General features: G+C 44.7%; 1 protein-coding gene across 1 annotated transcript in view; it reads right to left on the minus strand.

The window, feature by feature from the left end:
* The window catches only part of LOC130285314 (protein disulfide-isomerase-like protein of the testis), a 44,217-nt gene extending 28,474 nt beyond the window's left edge, over nucleotides 1-15,743 (minus strand). Inside the window, exons 1-4 of the mRNA XM_056536670.1 lie at nucleotides 15,545-15,743; nucleotides 6,812-7,033; nucleotides 2,771-2,904; nucleotides 2,284-2,421 (exon numbers count right to left, since the gene is read on the minus strand). Of these exons, the coding sequence (XP_056392645.1) occupies nucleotides 2,284-2,421; nucleotides 2,771-2,904; nucleotides 6,812-7,033; nucleotides 15,545-15,743 (693 nt within the window). The remainder of the gene's footprint in view (nucleotides 1-2,283; nucleotides 2,422-2,770; nucleotides 2,905-6,811; nucleotides 7,034-15,544) is intronic.
* Between the last annotated feature and the right edge of the window lie 6,269 nt (nucleotides 15,744-22,012).

The raw sequence follows: 22,012 nt of genomic DNA on the forward strand, positions 1-22,012 counted from the left end.
GGCTGAGAGAAGAGTCCGGGCTGACAGAAGATACCAAGTGCAGCGGGGGTGGGGGGAGCGTGATTGTGGTGAGGTGAGAAGAACTCCAAAGCTGCAAATGAGTTTATTAAAAAAATAATTCAGACATTTGGGGGTCCTCTTGTTTGACTGGGTGTCGGGGCCCGGAGCACAAGCTCCAAGAGCACGATTGTTAATCCGGCCCTGGACTGATGGGGGGAATTGCCCCGTCGCTACAGGACGGGCAAGCACTGGCTGTGCTCGGGGGCCCCCAGCCAGCTCGGGGCCCCAAGCAAATGCTTGGTTTGCCGGTCCTGTAGCAACGGGCCTGGCTGTTACCCAATAATCACTCTCTTGTTTCCTGGCTGCAAAGCAAGCATCATCTCTCTTGTGTTCCGGACTAGCAGAGAGAGAGAGAGAGGAGTTCTGTGTATACCTGCAAGACAAATCTAGGCCTGAAGCCTGCTAACTTCAGCTGAATACAAAACCGTGCGTGAGTTCAATCTAACTCAATCCTAATCCTACGTGACTCCTGGACCTAAACAATTCCCCTAAATCCAGTGGAACAGTGTAAAGCATTTACTTCAAGCTTATTCCCTACAAGGTCCCAACCAAACCTGTGAGGAACCTAAAGTCCGTTCCTCTGTAAAGACTGTTACTACGTTTAACCTGCATAAAATCTGCAGTAACGTTATTTCCAGTTTATTAAGATTCCGGTTGTGGACAATCCTTTATTCCTCCCTATCGTTCCGGGGACGGGTGGCGGTAGGACATATCTACAGAGAGGAACCCGCACCCTGGTGTCACAACAGTTAAGGGTTAATCCGACACTCTTTCATCACTGAATAGCTACACACTACCTACCCTACACCCCCAAGGTACCACACTTTCATAAAGTAGTAAGGCCCCCTGTGTGCGCTTATTTAGCAATAAGGCCCTGCTTTGGCAAAATATAGTAGATAAGCCCCATAAAGATCTAGCCCCCCTTTGTGTCCCCGTATGGTATCAGTCTCCTCTGTTTCACATATATATTATTACACCCCTCTGTTACCTCTACTAATATATTGTGTCCCAGGGGGGCCTAAGTACTTTATGGAGGCACAAAGGGGACCTGACACTATATGGGAGTACATAGAGGATCTTATACTACATGAGGACACTGAAAGGCCTAATACTGTTTATTGTGTATAAAGTGGGCACTATTAATGTTTGGGGCAATACACATGTGGATGCTTGGACAGCAGGGATGGGTGTGCTGGACTAAGGAGCCCCCCTCTGTACTCCTATATAGTTTAAGATCCTCTATATAACCTCAATATATTATTAAAGGGTACCGCTCATCAAAAAAACTTTTGATATATTATAGATTAATGTATGCAGAATAACTTTACAATTGCATGTTATTAAAAAAGATGCTTCTTTCTATTTAATTTTCCACTTTGAAGAAATGACCACTAGGGGTCTCCCTACCAGTACTGGCAGCAAGCATTTCAGACTCATGCTGGAGTCCTAAACACTACGAGCTTCCAGTCTGCTTTGTTCACAAAGGAGAATACTCAGAGCTGCCAGCCTGCTTTGTTCACAGCCTGTTAGGCTGTGAATAAAGTAGGCTGGCAGCTCTGAGTGTTTAGGACTCCAGCATGAGTCAGAAATGCTTGCTGACAGGACTGATCGGGAAAAATACAATAGAAAGAAGCATATTTTTCATTAACATGCTATTGGAAAGTTATTCAACATTCATTAATCTAAAATATATCAAAAGTTTATTTGATAAGTGGTACCCTTTAAGCCAGTCATTTTGCTTTCCTGCAGCTTCTCCGTGCTCCCTGATCAGCGTCTCTCCTCACCTTTCCAGTGCAAGCAGCATTGCACAGAGAAGTGCCATCTTGGCCAGTGACTGGATGAGCAAACAGGCTCTGCTTCCAGATAAGAGGAGCGTCGGGGGATTCCCAGATATTTCCAAATCTTGATCCCTGACCCCCATTTTATTCCACTGTTTTTGTAACAGCTGTAGAAGTGGAATATAGTTAAAGAAACAGAGGAGAACAATGAGCTTGGCTGTTTCCATAATTCTGGCAACCTCTGTGTTTAGTCCCCACTGGAATGCGTCAGCTAATAGCTGCTTTATAAGACAATGTTTGGGGTACCCAGTTTAGAGATAGATGCAGGTTCCTGAGGTGGTATGTTCTATGGATATGCCATAAAGGTTTAAGACAAGAAGACCACTTTTGTGAATACAGGGGGCCTTATCAGAAACAAGGTAGTTATTGTCCAACCTTTTCTTACCCTTTTGTATACTGCAGCCATATTCTTTGTTATGCCAACATGTAGCAGGACATCTTCATTAGTTACAAGACCGAAGGAAAGATCTGGGACATCTTTAGCAGCTTCTGAGAAGTGTTCTGTAAACCTACTGCGTGGATCCTGCAGCAAACCATAAAAACACTAGTTTTTATAAAAAAACTCGTACGCTGACCAGGTCTTATCCCAACAAGAATCAGTACATAAGGGTGGAATATGGGAATTGTTAGAAAAAAAACTGTTGTTGCCATTAAACGCTATTCATACTAGCACAGTGAGTGTACAAAGCCATGATGGAGATGAATGATCTGATATGTTTAATTTTGACTCATGATTGTGTCATCAGGGAATAGGACAGTAATGGGAACCTATAGAACAGTGTTTCCCAACCAGGGTACCTCCAGCTACTGTGAAACTACAACTCCCAGCATGCCTAAAGTTAGTTAGTAGTTTCACAACATATGATCCTCACCTTTAAAAATCCAACCACAGAAACTGTATCTGACTGAATGAAGGATTCATAATCGTCTGTGGTGTTTAATGACTTTGAACTGGGTCCCATACGTCTATTTATCCATGTCACAAAGGCAGAGGCTGTTCTGACACCTAAAATATATAAGAAAATACCTTCATAAGAAAGTAGTCTGTTCTCTATAGAGAGATACAGAGATAGATAGATAGATAGATAGATTAGATAAATATGAGATAGATACAGTATATAGATAAATAAAAAAATAAAAAAGGATAAGTTGGCCAGCACATACTGATACTGATACACAACTATTGCATGGACCCGGCATACAGGTGCACGCTGCTAGGCTGAATATACACAAGCAGGAGAATACAACAGCACACTGCTAGCACAAGGATATGTATGAAATGCTATATTTCTAAAGTGAAAAATGTAGGTATTTAGCTTACCATTTGGCCAAATAGCGTGTGCCATCCCACCATGATAAGGTGACCTCATTGGGACGGACCCTACACTATGAATGTGCCTCTGTTCAGTCAGTTACCAGGCTTGTAAGGTCTGGGACATCCAGCACCTTATAAAATGGGTGGGGTGCACGAACCAACATGGAGGTAGCCACTCTCCCCATATGTACACTACAATATGCTTGTGTATATTTAGCCTAGCTGCGTGCACCTGTATGCTGGGTCAATGTAATAATTGTGTATCAGCATGTGCTGGCCAACTTATCCTTTTTTTTTTTATTGTACATATGAGGGGAAGTGGCTACCTCCATGTTGGATTGTGCACCCCACCCATTTTATAAGGTGCTGGATGTCCCAGATCTTGCAAGCCTGGAAACTCAGGGGCGGACATACCATATGTGCAGCCTGTTCAGCTGCACAGGGGCCCAGGAGCCCAGGGGGGCCCAGCCGGAACTGAAACTGTTAGCGAGTCAGTGAGTGACAGTCACTCACTGACCGCTGGGGCCAGGCCCATCTTTAACGCGGGGCAAAAGGGACAGCTGCCCCGGGCCCTCTCATTCCTGGGGGCCCAATAGCAGCTAGCCCCTTTTGCCCCACGGGGGGCCCTGGTCATGACAGGCGGGCTGGGAACCAGGCGGGCCAGGCGTCAAAATTTTAGACTAAGGGAGGTAGTGGGCCCACCACCGCCGCCGCCCGCTACCTTTTTCGGGAGGGAGGGGGCCTTTTTCTAATTCATTGCTGCCGCCCGCTACCTTTTTCGGGAGGGAGGGGGCCTTTTTCTAATTCATTGCTGCCGCCCGCTACCTTTTTTTTTAAACTCATTGCCGCAGCCGCCTCCCCCGTCAATCTTTCACAGGCAGCCACTATCCCAGGACCGCTGTGGCTGTCTGGGAAATAGTCACACCCGCTGACGTGACGTGCGACATCATGGCGGGCATCATAGAGATGAGAGGAGCGGAGCAGAGAGGAGTCCTCCGTTCCTCTCGATCAGTGATTTACAGCCCCCACATGGCCTCCATGCTGCAGCGTCACTCACCACCAGATGGACCGGTATATCATCTGGATTACATGTGAGTTGAGGGGTAGGGGGTTGTTTGGCAGGGGGGTGGGGTGAGGATTGGAGGGGGGTGGTGCAGGGTTGCGATTGTGTGTGTGGGGAGGGGGGGGGGAGAAGAAATTATGCATGTGAGTGGAGGATAATAATGATTATTATAATCCTCCCCTCACATGTATGTATCATCTCCCCCTCACATGTATAGTCTGATAACCCCCTCACATATAATCTTGTTAGGAGATTATACTTGTGAGGGGACCGTAAATGTGAGGAGGGGATTATCAGACTATATATGAAAGTGGGAGATAATACATATATGTGAGGGGAGGATTATAATAATCCCCTCCTCACATGTATAATCCCCTCACATATAATCTGATTATGATATTATATATGTGAGGGGATTATCATGAGAGGGGATTATCAGATTATACATGTGAGGGAGATATGATAAATATATGTGAGGGGAGGATTATAATAATCCTCTAATGTGTATAATCCCCTCCTGACATGTATAATCCCCTCCTCACATGTATAATCCCCTCCTGACATGTATAATCCGCTCCTCACATGTATAATCCCCTCCTCACATGTATAATCCCCTCCTCACATGTATAATCCCCTCCTCACATGTATAATCTGATTTTGCGATTATAAATGTGAGGAGGAAATTATTAGATTATACATGTGATGGGGAGATGTTACATATATGTGAGTGGAGGATTATAATAATCCCCTTCTCACATGTATAATCCCCTTCTCACATGTATAAGGCTTGGTTCACATTGATGAATCTCCAGAAGCGATCCCTTTGGGTGGCGCTAGGACCGTGCAGATCTTTTTGCAGATCCGCTCAGAAATGCATTGCTGTCTGGAGATTTTTCAGTGTGAACCTAGTAATTATAATAGTTATATCCTGTATTATATTCCAGAGCTGTACTCACTATTCTGCTGGTGAGGTTACTGTATACATACATTACATTACTTATCCTGTACTGATCCTGAGTTATATCCTGCATTATACTCCAGAGCTGTACTCACTATTCTGCTGGTGAGGTCACTGTGTACATACATTACATTACTGATCCTGTACTGATCCTGAGTTATATCCTGTATTATACTCCTGAGCTGCACTCACTATGCTGTTGGTGAGGTCACTGTGTACATACATTACATTACTTATCCTGTACTGATCCTGAGTTATATCCTGTATTATACTCCAGAGCTGTACTCACTATTCTGCTGGTGAGGTCACTGTGTACGTACATTACATTACTTATCCTGTACTGATCCTGAGTTGTATCCTGTATTATACTCCAGAGCCGCCATTCATATAACAGAACCTGAGGAGCCTCACAACAGTCGAATCTAAAAGTTTCCTTAGGAGACGAGGTGAGTGACCTGCTGCTTCCACCATAAGTAATGTAACGTGAGCCTTCATTTATTCCAATAGTTAGATTTTGCACAATGGGTGCCACCCGTTGTACAAGATGTCACTATTGCGGTGATTGTAGGGTCACTTTACATTACTTATGTACTGATTTATATCCTGTATTATACTCCAGAGCTGTACTCACTATTCACTAGACTGTCCGGGAATGCTGGGAGTTGTAGTTTTGGACCACCTGGAGAGACACTGTTTTGAAAACACCTACTTAGTCAGTATTTTCCAACCTGGGCTCCTCCAGCTGTTGCAAAACTACAACTCCTAGCATTCCTCGGACAGTCTTTAGCTGTCCAGGCAAGCTGGGAGTTTTAGTTCTGCAACAGTTGGAGGCACTCAGGTTTGGTAGGTAGGTCCTTAGTCCATTGTTTCCCAACCTGGGTGCCTCACGCTGTTGCAAAACTACAACTCCCAGCATGCCCAAACAGCCAAAGCCTGTTTGGAAAACACTGGACTAAGGGCCTACCTACCAAAAGTTACGTGGCTACCCACCTACCAACCAAACTTATACCTGCCTACCTACCTAGCACCAAACCTTTTACCTGCCTTACTACCAACTGAACCTACTAACTGCCTAAATATCTTGCAAATTTACTACTTGCCTACCTACTTAGAAAATGTTCTACCTACCTAACTAGCAAATGTACTACTTGCAAACGTACTACCCGCTTACCTAGCAAACATATTACCTGGGGGGCCCAGGCATATTCTTTGCACAGGGGCCCTCTACTGTCTGTGTCCGCCCCTGTGGAAACTGAATGCTCAGAGGCACATTCATAGTGTAGAGTCCATCCCAATGAGGTCACCTTATCGTGGTAAGCGAAATACCTAAATTTTTCACTATAGAAATACTGTATGTATGAAATATGAAATGCTATATTGCTATAGTGAAAAATTGAGGTTCAGCAGCAAACTGCTAGCACAAAAACATGTATGAAATATGAAATGCTATATCTTTGTGCTAGCAATGTGCTGCTGTATTCTCCTGCATGTAGATAAATAAATAGATATGAGATAGATCTATTATGTTTCCCCCTGAAAGTATACTAGGTATACTGCATGTACAGTTACTGTCATACCTTTGCAGTCAGTTGGGTTCTCCCTATCTCCATTGACAAAAAATTTAAAAGTCGGAAATTCCATAATCTTAAATTCTTTCCCAAGATCCTTTTCCTGAGTGATGTCCACTTGACCAAATCTTACATCTGCAGTTTCTTCTTTGAGATGTGCTGCAGCTATAGAGAACTCTTCCTTTACTGTCTGGGAAGGTGCAGATAGAGCAACATCTATAATACAAGAAAACAGTTACCTCATTATTTTGTTATCAAAATGGATTGCTAAAAGATGAAACGTTTTTAGTGTCCCACAACATACTGTATATTTCAAGTACAAGTACAAAGTTGTTTGACATTGTGTCCTTTGCTGCCACCTAGTGGTAATTTTGTAACATCACAAGACCTAGTGATTTTGATGCACTAAACTTAAAGGAGTACTTTGGGATGTAAAAATTTTGTTTCAGACTGCCGGCCGTATAAGAAAAAAAAGAAGAAAAAAAAAGGTATACCTGCTGCTGCCCCCTCGGTGCCTCCGGTAACCCCCTCTGGCCTCCGCCACGTTCCTCTTCCTGGTTGCCGGTGGTTGGTGGGTTATACTGCTCTCAGCCAATTACCAGTTGCAGCGAAGTCCTGCTTTGGCCAGCGATAGACTGAGCATCTGTGTGATGTTTTCGGCCCTGGCACTGGTCTTCTTCCTGGTGCCGAGGTAAAAAATTTCAAACTGCCGCAGGTTATCGGAGGCACCGGGGGAGCGGCGACAGGTATGTATCCCTTTTCTTTTACTGTCAGCAGTCTGAAACAAAATTTTACATCCCGGAGTACGCCTTTAAACATTGGACAAAATCCTTATCATGAGAGGACCCTGCTCAGTCAATTAGTCCCCCTTTAGTGGAGATAAATAGTTTAGCTTAGAGGTAGTCTGTGAGCAGAGTAGTTGAATGTAGTTAGTAGTCTAAAGCAATGTTTTCCAACCACTGTGCTGCCAGCCAATGGCTGTCCGGGCATGCTAGGAGTTGTAGTTTTGCAACAGCTGCAGGCACACTGGTTGGTAAACACTGGTCTAGAGCATGGATCACGGGTGCCTCAGCCCAGCCAATATTGCTGATAGCCAAGATTACCAGTCCTGTCCAAAGGGTGTTTTATAATAATATTTAAGTACCATGAAAGCCAGTGTCAAGAGGACTACATTTGTCTAGTCTGCAAGGATAGGTCTGGACAAATGCCTTGCATTCCAAAATCTGTAAGTGCATCAAATCTATTTGGTCAGCAAAAGTGGCCACAATCACCAGCCTAGATCCCACAGTTGGGAATTGTATCTGGTTAATTATAAGAATCAGGAGTTTTTGAGAAAATAATAAAAAAAAAAGGGCAAACCGGTGAGCGACTTGCACCCTTTTTGGGGAAGAAAAAGAATTGGGACTGGGAGTACATGTAGCTCTTTGGAGTCTAAACTGCAGAGGAACTTAGAGACCCCCATATCTAATCAAATTGAGGGTGTCCCCCTGCTCTTGCATACTAAGCTGCAATCTGGTACATTTATTGAACGTTGGCGTAAGACTCACGGCAGTAGGCTGTAACACACACGGTAGTAGTGGACCCGCAGGACCTGTGTGGTAGATGATGTAGGCCATGCCAGGGAGCAGAGTCTAAGGTGCCGCTGGTTTTCACCAGAGCCTGCCCCAAAGCAGGATGGGTTTGCAGCGGCAGGAGGCACCCAGGCACGACTCGACCACACAGGCGGCTGAGGAGATACGAGGCACAGGAGGAATAAGTCGTGGTCAGGATAACTGAAGGTCAGGGCAGGTGGCATAGGTGTGTAGTCAGGAACGAAGCAGGAGGTCTATAGGCAGGCGGCACAGGAGCAAGGTCAGGTCACGGAACAGATGTATCAGGAACATGGCAAGGCAAGACACAGAATTGCTTTCTCTAAGGCACAATGCAAACAAAGATCTGGCAGTGAGTGGGAGGAAGTGCAGAAACTTATAACAAAGGTGCAGATGAAGGTGATAATTATGGGAGCACTTGCCCTTTAAATCTCACAGCTGCGGTGCGCGCGCACCCTAGGAGGCGGGACACGTGCGCCAGGACTGCGAGAGCACGGAAGAGAGGTGAGTGACGGGCTGAGATTCGCATGCGGGCTTGTTCTGTGATGTGTTATCCCAGCCCCACTGGCAGGGGAGCGCTCATGGCCAGCGTGTCTGGCCGGAGCGCCGGGCGTAACAGTTGGATTATGTGCAGTGCCTTTCAACTATTACCTCTTGTTATCCCTTTTTATTGGAAAAGTGTTGTCTGTCTGCCGATATGCCTGCACTGCCTTGTGCCTGCCATTACTTTACACTACTCTCTACACCTTTTGCAGGGAACAGGGAAAACCTAAGGAAACCTCTCGAACCCTTGACTCCCAGCCTTCACATGGGTATCATAGCCAGGATTAAGACTGCATACAGGTTTTGATAAATCTCCCCCAAAGTTTTTACTCCTATGCTGGCAGAATTACTATTGCTTGTGTATCTGGGTGCAGTGTCCTACACCAGGGTTAATATCTGAGATGGTTGGGACGGCGACTGTCTAAGAGGTGGAATTTGTCTTATCTGAATCCTATTCCCTGCAAAGTGACATTTCAACTGGGCTGTCCACTTGGGGGGTCTACCGCACAAACCTGGACCCTTACTATGTATGTGGCAAACAGTGTGTACTTGCTGCACTTGTTCAGAGAATAATGCAGAATTCTGGGGAAAAAAAGCTGTTCTGGAATAGCAATTTTCGCTTTTTCACTTGTTATTTACATTATTATTATTTATGCCTAAGATTCACAATGTTTTTATTTTTCATTAAATTGTATGGTGGATTTTTTGTACTGTTTGACAAGTTGTGTTTTTTTTTTTTTTTTTTTTTGGTACCCTTTATTTTACCATATAATGTATAGCAAAACAATAATATATCTATTTGTGGATTGAAATGAAAAAGAACCCACTTGGACAATTTTGTCTCAGCTTTTGCTTTTACTGGTAACCTTTTGATGGTATTTAAGTCTTTATTTTATTATTTTTTTTTTAAATCTGTTTGTAAGGTGCAAAAAAACACAATTCTGATATTAGGTATTTTTTTTGTTTATGGCATTCAGGTGGGAGGAACAATTTTAGGTGTTAATATTGTAAACATTTTTAATCTGACAATATCAATTATGTAAAAAGAAAAAATCTGTTTAGATTTTAACAAATAGGATCAATTGTTTATACAGTACATATACAGTACTATTGTATTGCAGTGTACTGTCATTCCAACAATCTTGTCTTCCTAAGACAGGCAGTAGTACTGGATCTTACATGGCAGCCATGGAAATCTTTGGTAGGCCTTTGGCTGCCATGATAACCAATCTGCACCTTGCAATTACTGTACATTGTGGGGGTGTTGATTAAAATCCTAACAAGACCGGCTCCTGTCAGATCACTCCCTATTTACTCGTTCAGCTACTTCGATGTTACTTGACCGCAGTACATTCTGAATCCAACTACCCATGAACAGAAGATAATTTTTCTGAACTATGGTCAGTAGATCAATAGTATCCTAATACTACATCATAAGACCTACATCATTCACCTCACTTCATCCTATCATATTGGCATTCGATTCATCACAAACTTCTCGGCTCGGCAGTTGATGACTTTTCCTGCATAAATTAGTTCAGCTTTCTGGTGCTCTGGTGGGCTGGAAAAGGTGGATACAGTCCTAGGAGACTCTTTACTAGGAATGTATCCGCCTTTTCCAGCCTACCGGAGCACCTGAAGGCTGAACTAATTTACGCAGGAAAAGCCATCAACTGCCAAGCCGAGAAGTTCGTGATGAATCGAATTTACTGTAAATTCGCTCATCTCTAGTGTTCACCACTATCCATGCTTAGGGGTAGAGATTAGCGAACTTACAGTAAATTTGATTCGTCCCGAACTTCTCGGCTCAGCAGTTGATGAATTATCCTGCATAAATTAGTTCAGCCTTCAGGTGCTCCGGTGGGCTGGAAAAGGTGGATACATTCCTAGGAAAGAGTCTCCTAGGACTGTATCCACCTTTTCCAGCCCACCGGAGCACCGGAAAGCTGAACTAATTTATGCAGGAAAAGCCATCAACTGCCGAGCCGAGAAGTTCGTGACGAAACGAATTTACTGTAAGTTTGCTCATCTCTACTTGGGGGCTTCTAATCTATCCCTTTAGGGGTCATATTATAAAAAATAAAATAAAAAATTGGTGTCTATCACCTCGTACAATAAATGTAAAAATAAATACTATGCCAATTTGTTGAGCAGACATGCAGTTACTAAAGTCAATGAGCAGACACAAGGTCTAGGACAGAGACAGAAAACAAGATCAAAGCATTATAACCCAATAATAATTGTTAACAGTAATCTTATCATAACACCAAGTAATAAAAGAGTAAAGTAAAATGAACCTGGACAAATATTTGTATGGCAAGCATTATAAGCTGCACGTGGAAGAATATGATTTGCTCAGAATATAATGAATGAATATATAAATCACAGTGATCGTAACGTAATATTTGTGAATTACAGATCCCTTTCGGACATTTAAAGGTGTTGCCAAAAAAAATAAAATAAAATAAAAGTCTGGATCAAGTTTCTTCCTTGTCTTTAAACTGTGAATGTAAAGGCCAAAGAAGAGATATACAGTGGGGGATAAAAGTATTTAGTCAGACACCAATTGTGCAAGTTCTCCCACTTAAAAAGATGAGAGAGGCCTGTAATTGTCATCATAGGTACCGTATTTTTCGCCGGGGGAATCTTGGTGCGTCTTATACGGCAAATACCGCGGCGGTCCCTGCGGCCATCAATGGCCGGGACCCCGCGGTGATGCCCTGTATTAACCCTTCAGACGCGGCGATCAAAGCTGACCGCCGCGTCTGAAGCGAAAGTGACACTAACCAGGCTGCTCAGTCGGGCTGTTCGGGACTGCCGCCGTGAAATCGTGGCATCCCAAACAGCTTACAGGACACCGGGAGGGACCTTACCTGCCTCCTCGGTGTCTGCTCCATGCCGGGATCCCCTGCATGGCAGCGCTCTCCTTCGTCATCATCCCGTCATCCAATAGGAGCGGGGTGCGTAGCGATGTGATGGCGATGATGGAGAGCGAGGATACCGGGCAGCAGAGACGTTCCGGAATAATGGGGACACAGCAACAGTGATAGAGGGCTACATCCAGGGCAGTGGTGACGGGTCCGAAGTAGCGGGGACACGTGAGTACTACCTCCTATACCAATGGTCTTCAACCTGCGGACCTCCAGATGTTGCAAAACTACAACTCCTGGCATGCCCGGACAGCCAACGGCTGTCCGGGCATACTGGGAGTTGTAGTTTTGAAACATCTGGAGGTCCGCAGCTTGAAGATCACTGTCCTATACTTTACATTGTATTTGGTTCAGAATCTTTTTTTTCTAGATTTTCACCCTTTAAAATTGGGTGCGTCTTATGTGCCGGAGCGTCTTATATGGCGAAAAATACGGTATACCTCAACTATATGCAAGCAGAGGAGAGCAGCACAACCAGCAGCATCCACAGTGATGTGGGTGCAGGTGGGCCCAATCGCAGCCCAGGTCACTGGCAGCAGCAGTAGATACCAAATAAAGCATCCTACAACACTCCAATTCCAAGTGAAAAACAGTGAGGTTTATTTCCTCATATACAGCAATGTAACGTCTGCACAGTCTTTATCAAGCATACAGAGTGACCAGTGTATATGATTTGATTACAATGTATCATGTTTTATAACACATTGATTGTAAATGGATTTTGTATGTGCCACATATGAATACGAGTACAAAGGAAGAAATAGCCTCGGCGCGGGTGCGTCTAACCACGGGTGTATTCTCAAGGGAGGTAGGAACACTGCAGGTGCAAATACCGGTGGTGCTCTGAATTTTGTAGAATCAACCAAGTCACAATCCAAAGAAAGAAAGAATAAGTTGGCGACTCACCATTCAGTTGCTTCACGTTTCTTCTTTTATTGAAGGAACATACTCACATATACAAGACGGGGGAAGAGGACTACAAGCAGGGACGGGGGTACTGCTCAATAGGCGATAGGATCCGTTTCTCACGGTAATCGTGCTTCTTCTGGCCTAGAAGAAGCACGATTACCGTGAGAAACAGATCCCGTCGCCTATTGAGCAGTACCCCCCGTCCCTGCTTGTAGTCCTCTCCCCCCGTCTTGTATATGTGAGTATGTCCCTTCAATAAAAGAAGAAACGTAAAGCAACTGAATGGTGAGTCGCCGATTTATTCTTTCTTTCTTTGGATAAATACGAGTACACTGGTCACTCTATATATCTCAACTATGAGAGACAGAATGAGAAAAAAAATCCATAAAATCACATTGTGTGATTTTTTAAGAATTTATTTGCCAATTATGGTGGAAAATAAGTATTTGGTCAATAACAAAAGTTCATCTCAATACTTTGTTATATACCCTTTGTTGGCAATGACAGAGGTCAAACGTTTTCTGTAAGTCTTCACAAGGTCTTCACACACTGTTGCTGGTATTTTGGCCCATTCCTCCATGCAGATCTCCTCTAGAGCAGTGATGTTTTGGGGCTGTAGCTGGACAACATAGACTTTAAACTCCCTCCAAAGGTTTTCTATGGGGTTGAGATCTGGAGACTGGCTAGGCCACTCCAGGACCTTTGAAATGCTTCTTATGAGGCCACTCCTTCGTTGCCTGGGTGATGTGTTTGGGATCATTGTCATGCTGTCCCAGCCACATTTCATCTTCAATGCCCTTGCTGATGGAAGGAGGTTTTCACTCAAAATCTCACGATTCATGGCCCCATTCATTCTTTCCTTTACATGGATCAGTCGTCCTGGTCTCTTTACTGAAAAACAGCCCCAAAGCATGATGTTTCCACCCCCATGCTTCACAGTAGGTATGGTGTTCTTTGGATGCAACTGAGCATTCTTTCTCCTCCAAACACGACAAGTTGAGTTTTTACCAAAAGTTCTACTTTGGTTTCATCTGACCATATGACATTCTCCCAATCCTCTTCTGGATCATCCAAATGATCTCAAGCAAACTTCAGACGGGCCTGGACATGTACTGACTTAAGCAGGGGACACGTCTGGCACTGCATGATTTGAGTCCCTGGTGGCATAGTGTGTTACTAATGGTAGCCTTTGTTACTTTGGTCCCAGCTCTCTGCAGGTCATTCACTAGGTCCCCCCGTGTGGTTCTGGGATTTTTGATCACCATTACTGGAGCCTTGCAGTAATAGAAAAAAGGCTATACTTACTTACCCTCACTGGTCCCGCTGCAGCTGCCTTTCTTTTGCCCTCCTTCCCCAACCATTCGACTCCCGGCTTGCTTCTAAAATATGCCCTTGAAAAAGGGTCTGCCTGCTCAAAAGATCAGTGTCCAAGATGGGACACTGCTGCAGAATGTGATTGGGTGAGCCAGCAGGTCCTGCTTCGAGTGCTCTCAAAGAACAGGAGCTGTGATGGGACTATAGGGGGACTGAGGTCGGTAAGCATAGCTTTTCTTTTCTATTCGTCCAAGGCCCCAGCAGCACATATATTTTAGAGACAAAATAATCCTTTAGGGTGTATTCAAATGTACAGTATCCTGTGCATATTTGATGTACAGGATTTAAAGCTGCAGATTTGAACATGTGTTTAGTCATTTAGTTGGCATAAAATCTGCAGCTTCAAATCTTGCGCATCCAAAATGCGCAAGATATTGTAGATGTGAGTACACCCTTCACACGAGCGGACCCACAGCATGTTTTATGCTGCAGATCCGCCGCTGAAGGACCGCTGCATGGTGGCTTTACATGTGCCTGCTTGGAGCGGCAATATGCCGATACGAGCAGACACACTGCGATGTGCGAGTTGCCGAGCATACATAGTGTACTCGCACACATTGTGGCCGCTCCCCCTGCTCCATGAGCTAGGCCGAGAGCTGTCGTGATGTGCGAGTATACTGTGCATGCGCGCTGCGACTAGCACATCGCAGTGTGTCTGCTCGTAGCCGCGTATTGCCGATCCGAGCAGGCACATGTAAAGCTACCATGCAGGGGTCCTTCAGCGGTGGATCTGCAGTGTAAAATACGCTGTGGGTCCGCTCGTGTGAACGTACCCTTATGGTGTATGCTGCAGGATTGAGGCTCAGGATTTGTCAATAGACCCTTAGGGTATGTTCACAGGTACAGGTGCATATTTTGTGCAGCTGATTTTGCTACCCATTAACCACAATGGATAGCAAAATCAGCTGCACATAAATTGCTGCAAAAATATGCAGCAGATCTTGTATGTGTAAATGTACCCTTAGGGTGTATTCACATTACAGTATCCGGAAGCAACCAATAACAGCCCATAGACAAGACAGTGGCTGTTTTTAGAAGACAAAAAACAAAAAGAAACATTTTTCTTTTTTATTCTCCTCAATGGAGAAAGGGACACATTAGAGTGTACAGTGTACAGCGCTGCAGAATCTGTGTGTGCCAAAGAAAGAATTCTTATTTTTGTTATATGTGATTCCCCCAGCTGTATCATCAGCAGGATACAGGTACTCTTTAGAGCAGTCTGTATTCTGTATACTTACCATCGATTCCCTCCTTCTCAACAGCCACAAAAGTTGCATTATGAAAGGAAATTAATTCTTCTTACAATAATCCCTAATATGAAGGTTAAACTGGCTCCAACCATGAACTTCTCAAGTTATAGGGACATTTGTAATATATAGTTATCCGACTGTACTTACAGAACTTCACCAATAAGTATTTATGTTCTTTCAGGGCACGAGCAAAGTTGGAACTTGTAAGGACAAGAACATCATGATCCTCCTTGATTTTAGGCGCTTTGTGTTTCTTCGCTTTAGGTCCAATCCCTGATTTTCCTTCCTCGGCAAAACCAAGAGCCAGGATGGAGAACAGTGACGTTGTAAGGAGCAGGATATTCATGTTGTCTGGATTCTTGGTGGAGAATATAAAGAAGAACCTAAATGTCCCTCTATCCTTCTTTTATAGTTTTGTTACCAGCAGAGCAAGTGGCAGTTTTACACGTCACGTTAACTGATTAAATAATGCCAAGAAACGTTGGTAAATTTACTTAAGATACCGGCACTCACTCTCTGGGAACAAGTGTAGCTGACACACGTTATAGACCTCTTATTCCAAAAACTGGAGAGCATAGAGCTGTGGCAGAACTTACAGGATTAAAGACCCTAAATGTCAAAAATTGCTCATATGAATAGTCACAGATTTCTGGATTCATTCGAAGAGATAGGACAATTTATTATTACCGTATATACTCGAGTATTAGCCGTTCCGAATATAAGCCGAGGCCCCTAATTTCACCCCAAAAACCTAGGAAAAGTTATTGACTCGACTATAAGCCTAGGGTGGGAAATACATTATCCCCCCCTGTCATCATCCAGACCCCTGTCATTAACACCTCCGTCATCATCACCGTCATCATCAATCACCCTCGTCATCATCACCCTGTCATTATCACCCTGTCATCATCACCCTGTCATTATCACCGTCATCATCAATCACCCTCGTCATCATCCCCCTTGCCATCATCCCCCCCCCTTCATCATCACTGCCTGTCAATCCCTTTCAATGGTCTTCAACCTGCGGACCTCCAGATGTTGCAAAACTACAACTCCCAGCATGCCCGGACAGCCATCGGCTGTCCGGGCATGCTGGGAGTTGTAGTTTTCAAACATCTAGAGGTCCGCAGGTTGAAGACCACTGCGGCCTTCGTCATCATCCAGACCCCCCTTTTGTTTTCTACTCACCTCCCCAGTTTCTCGTGGGAAGGAAGGGTGAACTGGTCCGGGCCGTCCATCTTTGGCCATCTTTGCTGCAGGGGCTGGTCCGGAGCGGAAAAGAGGGCCTGCCGGTGAAGATTGACAGCCCGATACGACTAACCCTCCCCATCGGACGGTCCCTGCAGCATAGATGGCCAAAGATGGACGTCCCGGACCATCCCCTCAAAGCTATGCCCTCACAGCTAAGCTGAAAAACTCGTCTTATGCTCGAGTATATACGGTACATGAAATAATAAATAAGTAAAATGCCATACAAACTAGACATTTTGTCAGGTCATGTCAGGAGTATACATTAATTAAAAAAATGCTGAAAAGAGGGTGACACCTGTCAATAGTCTGTGATGCATTAACCGTCTCATGACCTGCGAATTTTGATTTGTGGCTGATGTGTTTTTTCCCTCTCACTACCTAAGACCCCTAACCTTTTTTTTTTCCACTAACAAAGTTGCCAACATTTTATTGGTGCACTATATTTTATCATATAATGTGTCATAAAGCCAGAAAAAATGATATGCAGGGCAAAATTGAAACAAGTTTGGAATATTTTTTTGCGCCATGAGCTGTAATTTTTAACGGTACCACTTTGTGTAGTTCTGATAGATTCATAAAGGACTCAACATTCACAGAGCAAGGAACACAGATAAGGCCAGGGCTTCCCCAGCAACCCATCGTCCCTCCTCCGATAACATTGCAGGGTGGTGATGGGTCCCCTAGACATCAGGGATTACCAGCATTTAAAGGGGTACTCCACTACTAGACATCTTATCCCCCATCCAAAGGCTAGGGGATAATATGTCTGACCCCCCTCGATCTCCGTGCAGCACCCAACGTTCTGAAAGTTATTCTCAGAACGATGGGTTTGGGCAGCCGTGATCGTGATGTCACAAGCGGGCGTGATGTCACAAGGGTGACGATCATGGCCGCCTAGACCCATAAACAATTTCAGAATGCTGGGTGCTGCTGGATAGGGGATAAGATGTCTAGGGGCGGAGTTCCTTTGTAAGGATAAAATGCCATGATTGCTATTGATCACGGTATTTAACTGGAGTGTCTGATGCCCGTCATTACCGGCAGATGTCAGCTACTGATGGCAGTGGGCATCTGCCAGTTAGGACACAGACCCAACGCACGGCCCCCCCATATTCCCCTCACTGGAAACGTGACATACCGCTACATCATGGGTCGGGAAAGGGTTAAAATAACACATACATTTTTTTTTTTTATAAACAACAACTCTAGAAAGCGAGTTCATTATAAAATAATGAATAAATACATAATATGTATGTGCTTCAACATACAATAAAAACTAGGTTATTGAAGTGTGTATCCAGAATTAGCAGAGCATAGCTGATGTCTTTCAGAAACAGCGCCACTTGTGGTATTGCAGCTCAGTTCTATTAAAATAAAGGGAGCCGAGCTGTAATACCGCACACTACCTGAGGGCAGGGGTGGGGCCATTTTTGGAATGAAAAAAATGACTATGTGTTTCTAATCCTGGATAATCCATTTAATTTAAAAAAACTGTAGTTTTATTTGAACATTATTGTGAATAGCACTAAACCGTAACTAACTCGTAATGAGATAAAGGAGTCAGGTTCTAACTGATAAATTCCTTTTATTCGTAATGTAAATAGAATTTGAAATGTATCTTATCAGCATTGGGACAGAAGCCAATAGGGACCAAACTTTTTAATTGAGATGGATTGAGGAGGGCAGGAGTAGTTACAGTAGCTGATTCAGCCACTAGATGTCATCATAAATATACACAACAAACATATAGTATATACAGTACTGTGCAGCAACTTTTGAAATGTTAGAATGCTTCAATAAATAGAAGCAGCAATAGTTTATTTTTTTATCATTTATAGGGGTACTCCATCCCTAATACATCTTATCCCCTATCCAAAGGATAGGGGATAAGATGTATGATCGTGGGGGTCCCGCCCCCTCCCATAGACTTGCATTTAGGGGGCGGGGCATGACATCACACGGGGGGAAGCTGTACTCACCTGTCCCGGTCGCTCCGGACCAGGTCCTCACCGCTCCCGATGCTATCCCAGGGGCTCCCGATGCTGTCCCGCTGCTCCGGTGTCTTCTTCGTGATCCTCCGGTGTCTTGCGCATCTTCTGCAGGGTCCGGGCCTCGCTTTCTGGTGACGTTATTACGCTGCTGCGCTGGCGCGGCGTGCGTAGTGACGTAATAACGACGCCGGAAAGCAAGGCCCGGACCCTGGAGAAGATGCACAAGACACCGGAGGATCGCGAAGTGGACCCGGAGCAGCGGGAATAGGTAAGTGAACCTGCTGGGGCACATTACACTGCTATCCGACAGCAGCTTAAGCATTTTGCACTGTCGGATAGCAGTTAATGCGATGGCCCCGACATATAAAAGCATCGTATGTCGATGCTGACATCGACATGCAATGGCCTCTGAGAGGCCATCGTATGTCGATTTTATCATATGTCTGGGCCATCGTAGGTCGGGGGGTTACTGTAGTCAGTATATTGTAAAGCACTGAATTACAGGTGTGATGTCCCAGTACAGGATATCATCCTACAGTCCTATCAGCTTGAGTCCCTGCACGTCCTCAGGGCTCACCTGCAGTGTACCCCCATAAAGTGTAAAGGCCCTTTGGTATGGTCACATGGTTATTAGTCACATGATAATGGTTGTCATAGCACCAGGTGACCAGATGGCCCACAGTTAGCCTATGGGCTCCTTACTCAGCCCCCCTTTATAAGAGGGGGGGGGGGGGGGTACTACAATCTCTCTCTCTTTGCTCTTTGATCATTCATTGCTCTTAGATCCTGAAGTCAAATCCAGTCCAGACGTCTCAGAGCCGGTGTCCAGCACATCTGGAGGCCTCAAGCCTAATACAGCCACAAGTCAGTAAGTCAAGTCATCTCTGTCTGCTATTACTATCTTCAGTCAAGTCAAGTCTATTATAGTCAGCGTGGCTGCGCTAAAGTCTGTCAAAGTCATTGCAAGTCCCAGCAAGCTGCGAGGTCCCTTGTGTCACTGGTCACCTCTCTGGGATCCTGGTCTAGTTGTAAAGACTGTACCATCTGTCTACCTCAGTAAAGCTACCGTTAACCCTGACCTGGCCCTGGACTCTTATTTGCCCTGCTTAACTAGGGCTAGCGGTGCTACCGTTCGGGTGGTTCTCGGTTAAAACAACACCCTGGCATCACGAACATTGAGGGGTTAATATTTTCTACCCCTGGGCAACTACACCATCTGCCCCTACACCTTGCACCACCCTGACTCCACCAAACAGGGAAACCACCTACAACCTTTTTTTCTTCCTAAAGGAAGCTATTTTGCCCAAATCGTTTTCAAATGATGTCATCAGTTAAGGATCATATAGATTTCTACCAAAAGCATGGCTAAATAAACAGCTTTACACATTGCATAATGGCAGAATGATGGCTGTTTCTCCTAAAACCATCATAAGTATGCCCAGAGCTGTAGCTAGCTCTTTTTGCTCCTGAGGTGAGAACAGAAAATTGTGCCCCCCCCCCCACACACACACACATTTTGGCTTGGGGCACCCCTTGTAAAAAAATAAAATAAAAAACATTAGCGGGAGACCCTTCCCAAATAATCAGTCATTCTCTTTTTTTTTTCTTCCCCATCTGGCACAGGACATCATGGAACCTGCAACACAAACATATTAGTATTAGGCTCAGCACTTTTCCAGCATTATCCTCCCCTTTTTCCCTTTTCCCCTTTTGACTCCAGCCTCCTCCAAACACAATGCCACCAGCCTTCTTACAACGCACACAGGAGATTTATTAAAACCTGTGCAGAGGAGAAGTTGGCCAGTTGCCCATAGCAACCAATCAGATTGCTTCTTTAATTTTTTAACAAGGCCTTTGCAAAATGAAATAAGAACTCTGATTGGTTGCTACTGTATGGGCAACTGGGCAACTTTTCCTCTGCACAAGTTTTGATAAATCTCCCCCAATGTTTCCAGCCTCACTCAAATGCCTCCAGTCCCCTCTACACAAGCACCCACAATGCCTCCTGCCTTACCCATATTCCTCCAGCCTTCCCCACACACAATGCTTCAAGCCTTACACCACACAGTGACAGAGGGGTGTACAAGGGAGACAGGGGTGTAGAGGGGTGTACATGGGTGATAGAGGGGCATACAGGGGTGACAGAGGGGTGTACGGGGTAACCATGTGGTGTACAGGAGTGACAGAGTGGTGACAGAAGGGTGTAGAGGGGTGACAGAAGGGTGTCCAGGGGTTACAGAGAGGTTAGAAGGGGCGATAGGGAGGTGTAGAGGAGTGAAAGAAGGGTGGGGGTGCACTACCTGAAGCTGATTAGGCCTCTGTCAGCGCTGCCCCTGCTCCTTACCTCCATCCACATAATTTTGCTGAGGGACCAGGGAGAATCCAGAGCTGCTCCACAGGAGAGGGAGGATACAGCATCACCCGTCCCGGCACTGCACACAGATTTCCCTCCCGCCAGTGCACCGACCTGGGGAGAAAAAAAAAAAATGTTAGTGCCATATTTCCCACCAGAGTGTCCTGGCACCCTGTTTGGGAATCAATACCTCAATGTAATGTGTGCTGGACCCCCTTGCACCAGCGCACCTGAGGTGATCGCCTCACTCGCCTCATCAGAGCTACAGCCCTGAGTATGCCCACTCAAGTAAGACGCTGCAGAGAACCAACAGTATTGGATGATTTGATATCCAACCTATGCATTTCCTGTTTCAACCAATGGCAGATGTTAGAGGATGGCCTCCAAATCAACAAAAACAAGTGATAAATGGTCGATCCTTTAACAAATATATGATTTTTTTTGGCAAGTTTAAGAAGCTTTCCAATGAATAACATTTATGGCATATCCATATTCCATAAATGTGTGATCACTGGTCTGGCTTTTGGGAAGCAAATAACTACTTTACATGTCTTTACCTAATGAATTGCTGTATTGTTATGTCGTGTTTACATTTCAGTGTCCTGTTCTATAATGCTAAGAAAACACAATACAATGAAAGGAACACGGAAGAAAAGCAAGGCCGCAGTGTTGTCATGAGCGATCTGCTGTCTTTCCATATTTTTTTGCAGTACGGAATGTAGTATACTGCGCTCACTGATCATGATGTGTTACCATAAAACACAAGGTAAGGTCACATCCTTAGGTTATGCTCACACGCCAGAATATCCGTGTAGAATTCCGCATTGAAATTCCATTCCATTCAGGGAGATTGATTTGATTTCAATGGGATTCTGCTGCACTGTTCACATAGCAGTATTTCCATGTCGGAAACATCTGGCCACGGAAATTCAAATTCTGGTGTACACAGAAAGAATAGGCATGTCTATTCTTTCTGTGGACTACGCACAGCAATGCATTGCCGTTCATGAGACGGCGCAT

The sequence above is a fragment of the Hyla sarda genome, chromosome 8 (genome assembly GCF_029499605.1).
Source record: "Hyla sarda isolate aHylSar1 chromosome 8, aHylSar1.hap1, whole genome shotgun sequence".
Classification (NCBI taxonomy): domain Eukaryota; kingdom Metazoa; phylum Chordata; class Amphibia; order Anura; family Hylidae; genus Hyla; species Hyla sarda.